This window comes from Strix uralensis, chromosome 6 (assembly GCF_047716275.1).
Source record: "Strix uralensis isolate ZFMK-TIS-50842 chromosome 6, bStrUra1, whole genome shotgun sequence".
Classification (NCBI taxonomy): domain Eukaryota; kingdom Metazoa; phylum Chordata; class Aves; order Strigiformes; family Strigidae; genus Strix; species Strix uralensis.
In genome coordinates this window covers 17,868,116-17,879,266 of record NC_133977.1, presented here as the reverse complement: position 1 = coordinate 17,879,266, position 11,151 = coordinate 17,868,116, and the positions used below count along the sequence as shown (strand labels likewise).

At 46.2% G+C, this 11,151-nt stretch overlaps 1 protein-coding gene across 1 annotated transcript; it reads right to left on the bottom strand.

Moving 5' to 3' along the window:
• Positions 1-1,561: 1,561 nt before the first annotated feature.
• On the bottom strand, positions 1,562-10,432 carry LOC141945219 (uncharacterized). Its single transcript, XM_074873033.1, has 9 exons — positions 10,347-10,432; positions 9,856-9,999; positions 8,743-8,918; positions 8,419-8,481; positions 7,723-7,817; positions 6,644-6,909; positions 4,084-6,048; positions 2,768-2,894; positions 1,562-1,899 (listed from the first exon to the last, which is right to left on the bottom strand). The coding sequence occupies exons 2-9, from the start codon at positions 9,995-9,997 to the stop codon at positions 1,695-1,697; spliced, it is 3,039 nt and encodes a 1,012-aa protein (XP_074729134.1). The 5' UTR covers positions 9,998-9,999; positions 10,347-10,432; the 3' UTR covers positions 1,562-1,694.
• Positions 10,433-11,151: the final 719 nt, after the last annotated feature.

Sequence of the window (11,151 nt, the reverse complement as noted above, 5' to 3'; positions counted from 1 at the left end):
AGCTGACTAGCTGTAAGTGTTGGTTAGGACAGAAATGCAATGTTAGAGTAGATCAGGTAGTATTCACATTTGTTTTGGAATGAGCATGTGTTTGAAACACAGCTCTACAACTGCTAGCAGCTGTCACTGTTCCTTCAATATGAATGAACACAGTAGTCTGCTGTTATTTACCCAAACATGTAAGAAGTGCAGCTGGAAAAAGTCCCATTGCTGACCCATAGAAGCAATGGAAACAATCAGTAGGAATATCTGGAGATCTGTGTTCCTGCCTGGCTTCTGCCATCAGTAGTTCAAATTACTGTGCCACAGTGAGGCAGGTCATGCTATAATAGCACCTCTAACCTGTTACTAGCTCCTACCTGGCTTCCAGAGTTTGTGTACCAGAGAAAGCTTAGTACCTTTAAGGAAATTGAACAAATAAATAAAGGAGCATTTTTAAATCTTACACTTTTTGTTTATTTTAATAACTAAAGTGTAGCTTAAGTGTAAGCAATGTAATAGCATTTATCTGACTGCAGATGACACTATTTTCCCCCTGTACTAAAGTTTCCATCTTCTGGAGGGCTCTGCAGAGTACAGCAAGACCCAATCTGTCCTCATGAACTGATGGATGTTGCTGAAGTGCTGAGGAGAGAAAGGAACACTTGTCTCCGTGTTGGGAGAAGTAGCACTAAGTGTGGTCACCATAAGAATGCCCTGCTCTGCCATGGAGAAAGAGGAAACACTTTTCCTGCTTCTGAGGAGACACATTCCCTTCCCCTTTACTACTAATACAATCACTTCTTTTCACCACCACTCCCTCAAACATTTAATATCAATAACCTTCAGACACCAGTAGACCCTAAAAAAGTGAAATGCTGGAGGCCAGTCTGCACTCAGTCTGCAATGGAAAAGAGCAGAGTATTTCCTGAAACACACTTATCTGCTTCCCAGTGTAGCAGCTGCTCCACAGTGCTCTCGGGCAGGGCCCTTGTAGCTCCCACCACCAGCAGTAGCTCTTTGCATCAACACTCCCATCAGCAGATCCCAGCAAAAGTTGTCTTCAATCAAAGTATAGCCCAGCTTACGTTTAGTGCTGGCACTGCTGTAGTTAGACTGCATCTGTGTCCTAAGTATTGCGCTTGGGACTGGTGGAAGGCTTCTGTTTCAACTCCATAATTATGCAAATCCCCACTGACAGCAGATAGAGTGAGAGGGGCTATATCAGTTACTTGCCACAGCTCCCTTCCAGAACAGCAGAAAACACCAACTTCTAGGGCTGTCTAAGGCTTCAGTAGTCAACCCTAAATGTGACTTCCCCGTGGACTGCTCTACCCGTCCAGAAGCCACCTTTTGCAGGAGGTAACGCTAGGCAGTGTCAGCATGCCTCTTCTGCTTGCTGTCAAAAGCCTGGGCTGCTGCAACTCTTTCATACCCTTTCAGCAGCCCCTGTGGGTGTCTGCAAGGCTGGAAGATCAGCCCTCTAAGGTGTACTCTCCCCAGGCTTGTGCAAAGACTGCAGACAAGCACCCCAGCCTTTAAAGGTGGAGGAGGGGAGGGTGGGGAATGAATGTCACAAAACTTTTATAGTGTCCACATAGGAGACTTTATTTATACTTCAAAACTAAAACAAAAAATAACCTATGCAAAACATTAGAGATATTCTAGCAAAGACACACAAGCCCCTACAAGCTTGGGGGCTGCCTGTTCAACCACTATTTTACTTCTGGCTCCATGTCTCTTCCCATTTTTACTAGCTCGCCTGTCTTGGCACAGGGACATCCTTCAGGCAGCCATTCTTTTTCCTCTTTGATCTTCTTGGTCATTTCCTTGGCTTTGGCAGTTTTCTTCTTTTTGGTTTTGTAGACAGGGGAGTGGAGGAACTCGGTGTTTGTAAATGGGTCACCCCGCCTCAGTTTCCTGCAGAACCAAAAGGGTTAGATAGAACTATCAAGGTATTTTTTGAATACATGTATGATTTCTGTCTCTAAAGTTTCCGATTTTACTGAAATTTTTCCACTATAAGATGATTGAGTGGTACAGTTTGTCTCTTGTCCAGTACAGGAACAGCTGTACCAGTACAGAGTCCTTTCTGACCCAGTATAGCCAACTGCTCACAGAAAGTTCAAACTGTGACACTTTTCAGGGAAAAAACACAGTATTACCCAGCAACATAACTGTTAACAAAGTCATCATTTTAGGAGTTAAATGGTTCTGTACAGTAGCCATTGGATGTACTGAATCTAGTTTCTTAGGGAAAAGATGCAGCTACTTGTTTAGGTACTCATATCTGCCAGAAAAAGCAAATAGAGATACAGCCTGCTCATAGGATAGAACCCTCCTCAAAACCTAGCATTTCCTTCACTGAAACCCAATTAAAATGGAAGTATTACTTAGTTGTTGTCTAAAACTCTAGATATCACAGAATGGCAGCAAGTGAAATCAGGGCTTTCACTTAGCTGTCTTTATTTAGCCTGTATTTTATCTTCACACTAATCCCTCATTAGCACTGGAATACCACAGATGCAGTCTGCTAAGAGATGTGCTTATTTCAGTGAGGAAAATAACATCTTTGGTAGCTTGTTACCAGAAGCCTGCACATGCATCTGTGGTAATGCAGAATTTTGGCTTAACCACACTGTAGTAGAAGAGAAGGGTCACAGAAACACAAAGGGTAAGAGGAACTTAAAGTGACAGAGGGTCCAGCCCTGGAGAGTGAGCACACGAGAGCAGAGCAGGGGGTTGTAGCATGGGAACAGTCACAGGAAGGAATAGTTTAAAGCCCAACCTGTTGAGTTTTGGCTCTGCATAGCAGGTTGGGTCCCGTCTCCGCCTGGGTAAGTACCCTGTCACTTCTTCCAAGCTGGAGGAAGCCACAGTCCTGGCATTGGTCAAGTCCTGCAGTGGCCTGATCTCTGCAAAGGGAGACATCCACATGAGTTGATCAAAGCGTTTCCAAATCATCTTCAAATATCCTAAGAAATATAGCTGTTAAATAGAGAACGGCTGTATTAACAGGTTTCTCTGAACACTGCACCATACTGAATCCAATCATGTTCCCTCTGAACTCAGGAGACCATTTTTGTCCAAAAATCCCAGACCTGCTCCTCAAAAGTCAGCTCATGAATTGAATTAGGTTCCTCACTGAAAAAATACAGGTCACTAATACTTCTAGTATGATTGGGCCCTGGTGTAGTAGAAGAATGATACAAAAATTATAGTTGATAGTTAATGCCCAGGAGCTTACAGCCTGGAGGAAGAAGCAAGCTTATGGCACCCAACCAACCTACGAGACTTCCAGAAAGACACAGGACCCTGCCATTGTTTACTGCAGCTTTCAAAGGGAAGTCAGCCAAGAGGGGGAGGGCAGGAGAACAAACTTCCTCCCTCCCTACAAAGTACAGCCCACTCTAGCTAGAATAGGCCTGTTTGTCAACAGCTACAGCAAGGAAAAACCCCACAAAACAACTCTCTTCACAGAGAATCCAATAACAGCAAGCTCCCAAAGGCTCAGCTTAACTATTGTATTACCAGCCAAGGGATGATATCCCTCCAAATCCTTTTAAAAAACAAACCCGAAAAACAACCAAGAAAATTTAGGTAGCCCCTGATGAATTTCCATTGAAGATACCACCTAGAAGTATAAAGTCTGAAACGTTGCAGCACTAACCATTCTGGACCAAAAACCTGCCATCTTCATATTCTGCACCCCAATAACACTGACTCTAGTAGGCAGGGTCAGCATCAAATTATACTTTTCAACTGCTTGAGGAACGGATTTTCTAAATTGACAGGCATGCGCTGTAGATAACAAGAGTGGTAAAACAGGATTTGCAGCACATACTCCTAGTCTTTTCCCAATATCTGCACACAAACAAGTGACCAGAAATTCTTACAGGAATGCTGATTAATTAGAAGCAAATGCAGCTGCGGAAACGACTGGCCAGCACAAGTGGAAGCATAAATGGTGTACTGGACACTGATCTTTAACTCCAAAAAAAAAAACCAAAAAGTGGGGGGCAGGGCAGTAATAAAAGCACTGGCTGCATGGATTTTTGGCACTCATCTCCTAACACAGGTCCCCTCCCCCAGCCTACCACCTACCAGGTTCCTGTGAAGGTGAGTTCTGAGAACTTGATTTAACCGGGTTGCTTTCCCCAGGTATTTCCTCTGCAGTCTTTTCTTTAAATATCAGGGAGCTTTCCAGCCAAACAGAGGATTTCTCTGGCGTTCTGTTGTCCTCTGTACTTAAGCTCTTGGAAACTGGTACATCTGTAAGCCTGGATCTGACAGGCGAAGCTGCAGAACAGGTCACAGGGGAGGATTCAAGACTGCGTGAAAGGTCCATAAGATTATTTGTAAGCGATATCTCAGCTATCTGCTCCTCCAGGAAGGCATCTGGCTCAGACAGCAGATCTGTAATGCAGGAAGACTTCCTCATCAGGACAGTCTGCTTGGATGCAAGTTCTGCTGAACTTCCAATGAGCACCTTGGCACCATCACTTTGTCTGGCCAGGGAATCAGTCTCTGGAGGTCTAGAGGTGTTCCTCTTCCTCTGAGGCTTTGGTTTGGGATAGGCCTCTTTTTCTGAAGCATTCATGTCGTTGTCCACTTTAGACCGCCTCTTTTCTTGAAGGCTCCCTGTCTGTTTTTTATTGCTCTGAGCAGCTACCATCCTCTGAGCTCTGGGGATTTTGCTCGCTTTGCTTCCAGGAACAGACCTGGGAGGTACAGTTTCACTCCCTTCAAAATCTGTCTGGACACAACCCAAGTTTTCTGCAAGATCCAAAGGACTGACAATGTAAGATTTCCTGCTACATTTAGGGTTAGCTGGTGAATCCTTTGTGCTCTCCTTATCTACTGCTTGAGCATCTATACATGGCCCAAAAAAATAAACTTCAGTTCTCTGATCACTACAACTGTTTTTCCTGACAGTCATCTTCCTGCTTGTCTGGCTTCTTTGAGGCTGTTTTTCAGCTTTGGCCTCTGGTATTTTCACACTGTTTGGCAGATTCTCCTCATCAGAGTTATCTCTTTGCCTAATTACTCTAGTTTTTCTGTTGGTTTTCTGTCGGGTGCTCTTTGTGCTCATGCTTGAGTTCTCTTGCAAAGCACAGGCACTTGAGGTTTCTTTCCTCAAGAAAAGTGAATTTTGTAGACTGGAATCATCTGAGGGAGCTTCATGACTTGAGAAGGTATGAACTGGGCTTTTTAACAAGCTCTCCATACTCTGGATCTCAAAGATAGCTTCCGCCTTAGCCTGTTGCAGTAAGTCACTACTTCCAAGACTCTGCAGCTGCGGTGGCTTCACCTCATACGTTCTTCTGCGATCTTGGACTTCATCACAAGAGTAGGAATGTTGCTCCCCATCACAGTGTCTCTTCTTCCTGTCGAAAGCCCCCATGCAAGCCTTCTGCCTCTTCTCAGAAACTTCAGACTCACTAGAACGTGTTGCAACTTTCGGCTGAAGAAGCTTCTTCACATTTTGAGCACTCTCTTCACCTTGAGGTATATCAGGACTACTTTCTGCATTGTTTTTAATTGCATTTGTTTTTTTTTTTCCTGTGCTTGCTTTTTTAACTGATGTTTTCTCACCAGTTTTACAATTACCTTTGCTTTTGACCTTTATAGGAACAAACTCAGAGACTTGGCTATAGCTGGGGTCCATTTCAACACCACACCCAGTTTCTTTAGCCTGTGGCTGATGACAGAAAATCTCTTTACCCAAAGATTTTCTATCAGTAATAACAGTGCTTTGAGTAGGTGAAACCAGGGAGCTGGGAGATTTCAGCTGCAGCTGTGTGTTGCTCTTGCTGGAGCTGCTGCTGTCCTTTGTGATACTCCACTGAGCTGCCTGAGTGGAACTGACACATGGGAAGAAATCCACAGCAGAAGATGGAGTGCTTGTTGCACACAGGGTGGACCGCTTTCTCCTCTGAGTAATATGCCCTTGTGAGAGACGATCAAAGAGATGTTTTGCCATCTCATTGCCCTCATATGAAAGAGGCTGACTTTCCCAGGCAACCTCTGGCAAAGTGTTGGGATTTTGTTGGGTGGCGCAGAAGGTCTCTGTTGGAAAGACAAAATTCATTTCTAAGACTGAGAAATGCAGCAGGCCAATGTCAGCTTTCCCCATACCAGTAAAAACCATGCCCCACACACTGCCACAAATCCAGAGCATAGAAAAAGCATGATTGTCTCTACAGGGACTCTCCAAACTTACTGTGTAACAGAATAGCTCAGCTGGCTCCCCTCAGAACGGAAAGGCAGCCCAAAGCAAGATCCCTTAAGCAGCTCAAATACTTTAAGAATGCTCATGATCTGCATGAGAGTTATTATTTATATGGCAAATCCACAGGAACAGAAGGTGTGCATCTAGTCAGACATTTCTGAAAATCTTATGTAAGCTCAGTGTCTGATGCTCAGAAAGCCTGAGTGATCCTGAGCTATTGCAAGCGTTCCAAATACCTGAATCAAGACATCCCATTCTGGGATATATGTAATTCTAGCAATACCAGTGTCACTGAACCGTGCAGTTCCTAACAGTCATTAGGAGCTGCTAGAGTAATGTTAGGAGCTAACGAGATATGGCATTGCACTCATTCATTTCCGAACACAGACATGCAAAGTCATACCAGAGGAACAACAGAAGATGCAAAGTTACCTCTAAAGATGTGAAAGTCAAGAAAAGCTTGTGTTTCCATTGCTTCAGTTGGCTTCTTCCCATTCTCTTCCCAGTGGGACTGAGACTTCTCAGCAGGCTGTGGTTGCAAAGCATCTTTGGAGGCAACGGGCACAATTTCCAGGGGCTCATTAGAAGCAGGTCTCTGGAGACCTAGTAAGGATGTCTGTACTGCTGTGGAGTGGCTACCTTGCTGTCCTGCATCACATACCTTGGAAATGGGCACCCTCATTGGCATCCCTACAGCCCTGATGAGAAAGAATAACAGCAATAGATCATGTTCCATACCTGTGACAGGCCCCAGAATCCAGTAGAATAGCTACAGCTTTCGCCTCCATCAAGAGTTGCTGAAATACATTTCTGAAGGCTTCAAGTGCTGAAGAACACACACTGCCCAGCCAGGACAGATTTCCCATTTTTGTGCAAGCACACCTCATAAGGAAAGCACACTACTGTGGACACAGAGCAGGAGAAAAATACACTGGGGCAACAAGGAAGTAAGGCCTTTCGGTGCACAGGTTGTGACCAGAGGTTCACCTCATTGTGGAACACCAACGCAGCTGGCTGGAGATATGTATGTGGGCAGCTCTAGGGGCTCCCCTGTGTTCAAAGGGGAGACTAGACAGAGGAGAAACAGAACTTCAAATATATTTTGAGAGATCCTGCTCTGTCTTTCCAAAACACAAGTTTACATCATACCAGCAGATGACTATTAAGCATTTATATGTAACAAACATCAAAGCAGCCAGCTATGGCACTTGCTCACTTGAGGAAATTTTGCAGTGCTCACCAGCTACAAAGGAAAAAACTACCTAAAAGCAATGCACTTTCACACAAAGAAGGGAAAAGGACCAGTTTATGCACAGACTTAGCATTAGGACAAATAAGACAAGGAGTGGCAGCAGAAAGACACAGAGTAAAGGAAAACATCAAGCAGTGGTGGTTTAGAAAAGACATCTCATGTAAAACAGACAGCTGGGCACACACATATAACACAAGAGGAAGTTTAGCATATAGAAATTCAGGACAAGCTTGGTGGTATCTGACATTTTAAGGCCCACCTCACAAGCTGACCATCTGCAATATCATTGGCCCAGCTATCTTCAGTGACACTGCTCTTCTGGCCATTGGACAAGGATGCAGAACTTGTATGGAACTGGAAAGCAGAGAAATAGAAGGGTGGTTTAAAGCTCTTGCAATTCTCTGTGCAGCCTCCTGCACAGAAACAGCAGAAGCTCAGTTTCACCCTGGAAAGTATGTCAAATATGCCCGTGACCCTCTCCCATTTAAAATTGCACAAATTACAGAATAAATTGCAGTAGAGTCAGATTCTGTCTCCACAGGCAGTGAAGATGAAGTTAGACTAGTTCAGATAATATGAAGCTAGGAAGCAGAAATATTTTCCCACCCACAAGACAGGACGTATGGAAAGTGTCCTATTCCCTATCCCAAGTTGCCATGGCAACACTAAAAAAAAAAGAAATTGGAAAGAAGTCACAGCCTGACATAGCAGAAGAGCCTACTGGCCAATACAGCCAATGACCCAGAGGAAGGCAGTTTAAAACCATAGCCTTTCCTACAGAAGTTACCCTGTAAATCATTAACACCAAGCTAAAATGGGGATGCAGCCAGTACAATTCAAGCAAGCAAAGAAAAACAGCTGAAGCATCAAACACTGAAGTGAGCAGGCAACACAAAGCATAAGACAAACACAGCCCTCTTCCCAGAGCAGCCTGCTCATGTTTCCCATGGTTTACCTCAGACAGCCGGGCCATCTTAACTGCAGCCATAAGGTTTTCAAGTTCTTGCAAGGTGTTATTCTATGTTGAGATAATAAAGAGAGAGAAACAATAAAGACATTCAATCAAAATATTTATTTCAACAACAGTGCTGGTAGCCAGAGCAAGGCACGTTCTGGGGAGAACACAGCTTGGAAGAAAGAGTAAACGAATGATGACATTTTTCACATGCAGACAGTATGGACAATCAGTGACAGCTCCTTCCTCCCAAGATTGAAATGCTAGTGGTGCATACCTTACCCATCACCCCTCCCCATGCCAGCCACACTGTTGGCACCATACCAAGAACGAGAGCTTGTGCCGCAGCGCAGCGTTCTGGAAGTGGCACTGCTCCACCTCCTTCTGCAAGATGGTCTTCTCCTGGGTGAGCCGCTGTGCATTGGCTTTCTCCGCATTGAGGGCCAGGGCCAGTGCTTTATTGTTGTGCTTTAGGGAGACTTTAATAGTGGAGGAGTTGTCTGTAAGGGATAGAGAAATATCGCACTAAATCAGCATCCAAGGTCTCATCCATGCCTCTTCCCTCATCATACTTCCTTTTCCCAGAAGAGCCTCCCCCCAAGCTGAGAGCTCTACAACTCAATAGTCCCCACACAAAGTCAGCAGTATAATTCCTTCCAGCAATAGAAGTCTCCAGAGAACAGCAGGAAAAACTTTCCATAATAACCTGCAACACTTCAGACATACACCCTCTCCATCCTCTGTGGATTGTTCTCAGTCAGCAAGCTGCTGCTTCAATTCTTAATGAATGATGGCATGAATCAGGTGCTGAGTTTAGAAAGATAGGCTTCTGACTTTGAAGAAGTCACGTATAGCTCTAAGTCCTCATCTCCATCCAAAAAGGGGGAGAAAAACCTACTTTCTTCTGTAGTAGCCCTTGAGCAGATTTAGATCTGTATTTCCCCATTTCAAAACAAATAAAAGAGAAGTATCTAACTTCTTCATGGTAGTCCAAATTATCTCATGCACTATCATTGCATTATTCCCCCTGTAAAAAAAAATCACAGTTAGGCTAGCTTCTGCATATACACTAAAATACTTTTCACCCTTCTTATTTTGCTGTTTGGACCCTGAGGACTCGCTTACCCAGACACAGCTGTCTCATGCCATCCAAGATGCTGCCAAGCAGCCTGGGGTCCCCCAGCTGCAGCTCCAAAGGCTCTGCGTTAAACCTGCCAGCCACAGATACCTCAGACACCTTTGAGCACCGCAAGTGGCACTTGACACTCATTTGCAGGGTACTAAATTCACTTGAAACCCACAAGCAGAGAAGCAGCTGTTAAATATAAGCTCTGGGTAAGAGACTACTGCTCACCACCACGGCCATGGCCAAAGGCACAGTTATAAGCTGACGTAGCTGACAGCCTCTGCGCATGCTGCAAGGCAAAATACACTCACTAATGATTTTCGTTTTGATTTTTGATGCAAGAGAGGCATTCAACTTTGCAGTCCTCAAGGCACCCTTTTTCTTCTCCCGCATCCGCTCTCTTACACCACTGAGACTGAAGAAGGATGTTTCGGAAGCCTCCCAAGATGCCATAGCTAGAAAGAGAGACGCCAAGCAAGGTTAACACCCGTATTCTTACCTTCAGCAAGTACTTACCGGCCAAGACGTACACTCCCCCCAAAGAGCGTATCTGCGGCCTCACCCACCCCACCCCCCCGTTGACCCCCGCACCGCGCCACACCTCGCCCCAAGCTGCTCCCGGGCACGGCGGCCGCCACGGGCCGGTACAGCCCCTCAGCACTAGCAGGGAGCAGGGCAGGCCAGCCCCCACCTCACCTGCGTGCGGGGCAGCAGCCTCCAGCGCTGCGAGACCCGCGGGATGGCGGGCGGCCGCCACTCACCGCGACCGAAGAAGGAGGGAAGGGAGGCGAGAAAACCCTACCCGCCAGGAGATTTTTGAATGCAACCGCGACGGCGGGCTGCCCGCCCCTCGCCCCGCCCCGCGCGATGGCGGCGGTTGTTTTTCCCAGCCCGTACTTCCGTGGGGGAAAGGAGCGGACGAGGCTTGGCGCGCGCAGCCTGTCTGTCCCCAGGGGTGGTTGAGGCGAGGCGGGGCGCGTTACTTCCCCTGTCCCGCTGTGTGCGGAGAGGCTGCGCTCCCACGCGCTCTCGGGTCAGGCTGCGCCGCCATTTTGCGCCGCCGTGTTGGGCTGAGTCCGGCCGCCGTAGCTGAGGGGGAGCTGTCAGCCCTCGGGGGGAAGGGGGATCCCGAAATGCCGCCTGCTCAGCCGCCCTTCCGGCTGGGAGCGCCTGACTGTGAGGCCGTGCTCGTGAGCAGCTGCTGTCGTCACCTTGTCCCGAGCACGCAGAGCTAAAACGCTCAGGAAACGCCGCAGAAAAGCCTGAGGGTTGTTCTGAAGGACAAATCTCACCCAAAAGTTAGGGTTTGTTCGTCCGCAGAATTCAGCACCTAGCTTGCAGCTTTCACCTGCGGAAAGGTGCCGTTTTAGTCTTACCAAAACATACTTTTTTTTGGTAAGAAATTTACCTTTCAGTCCAAGTTAATGCACTGCTTTCCAGACACCCTTGAATTTGTTCTCAAGAAGTTGACATTGCATGTGTAGATGACGCAATGTTAACTATTTTACGGAAATGACATGTAAGGAAAAAGCAGCCAAATAGTTTGAAGAACAGCAGTTTACAGTGGAGGTGCAGAGGGAGATTGCAATACAAACAAGGCTGATAAA

What these genes read in the sequence shown, in the direction of transcription:
- LOC141945219 (XM_074873033.1), bottom strand. Translation starts at nt 9,997, where the DNA reads ATGGCATCTTGGGAGGCTTCCGAAACATCCTTCTTCAGTCTCAGTGGT. An exon ending in AATCAAAACGAAAATCATTA is followed by an intron (nt 8,919 to 9,855) that starts GTGAGTGTATTT and finishes TATCCCTTACAG; the next exon opens with ACAACTCCTCCACTATTAAA. An exon ending in GCAGATGGTCAGCTTGTGAG is followed by an intron (nt 6,910 to 7,722) that starts GTGGGCCTTAAA and finishes CTTTCTCATCAG; the next exon opens with GGCTGTAGGGATGCCAATGA.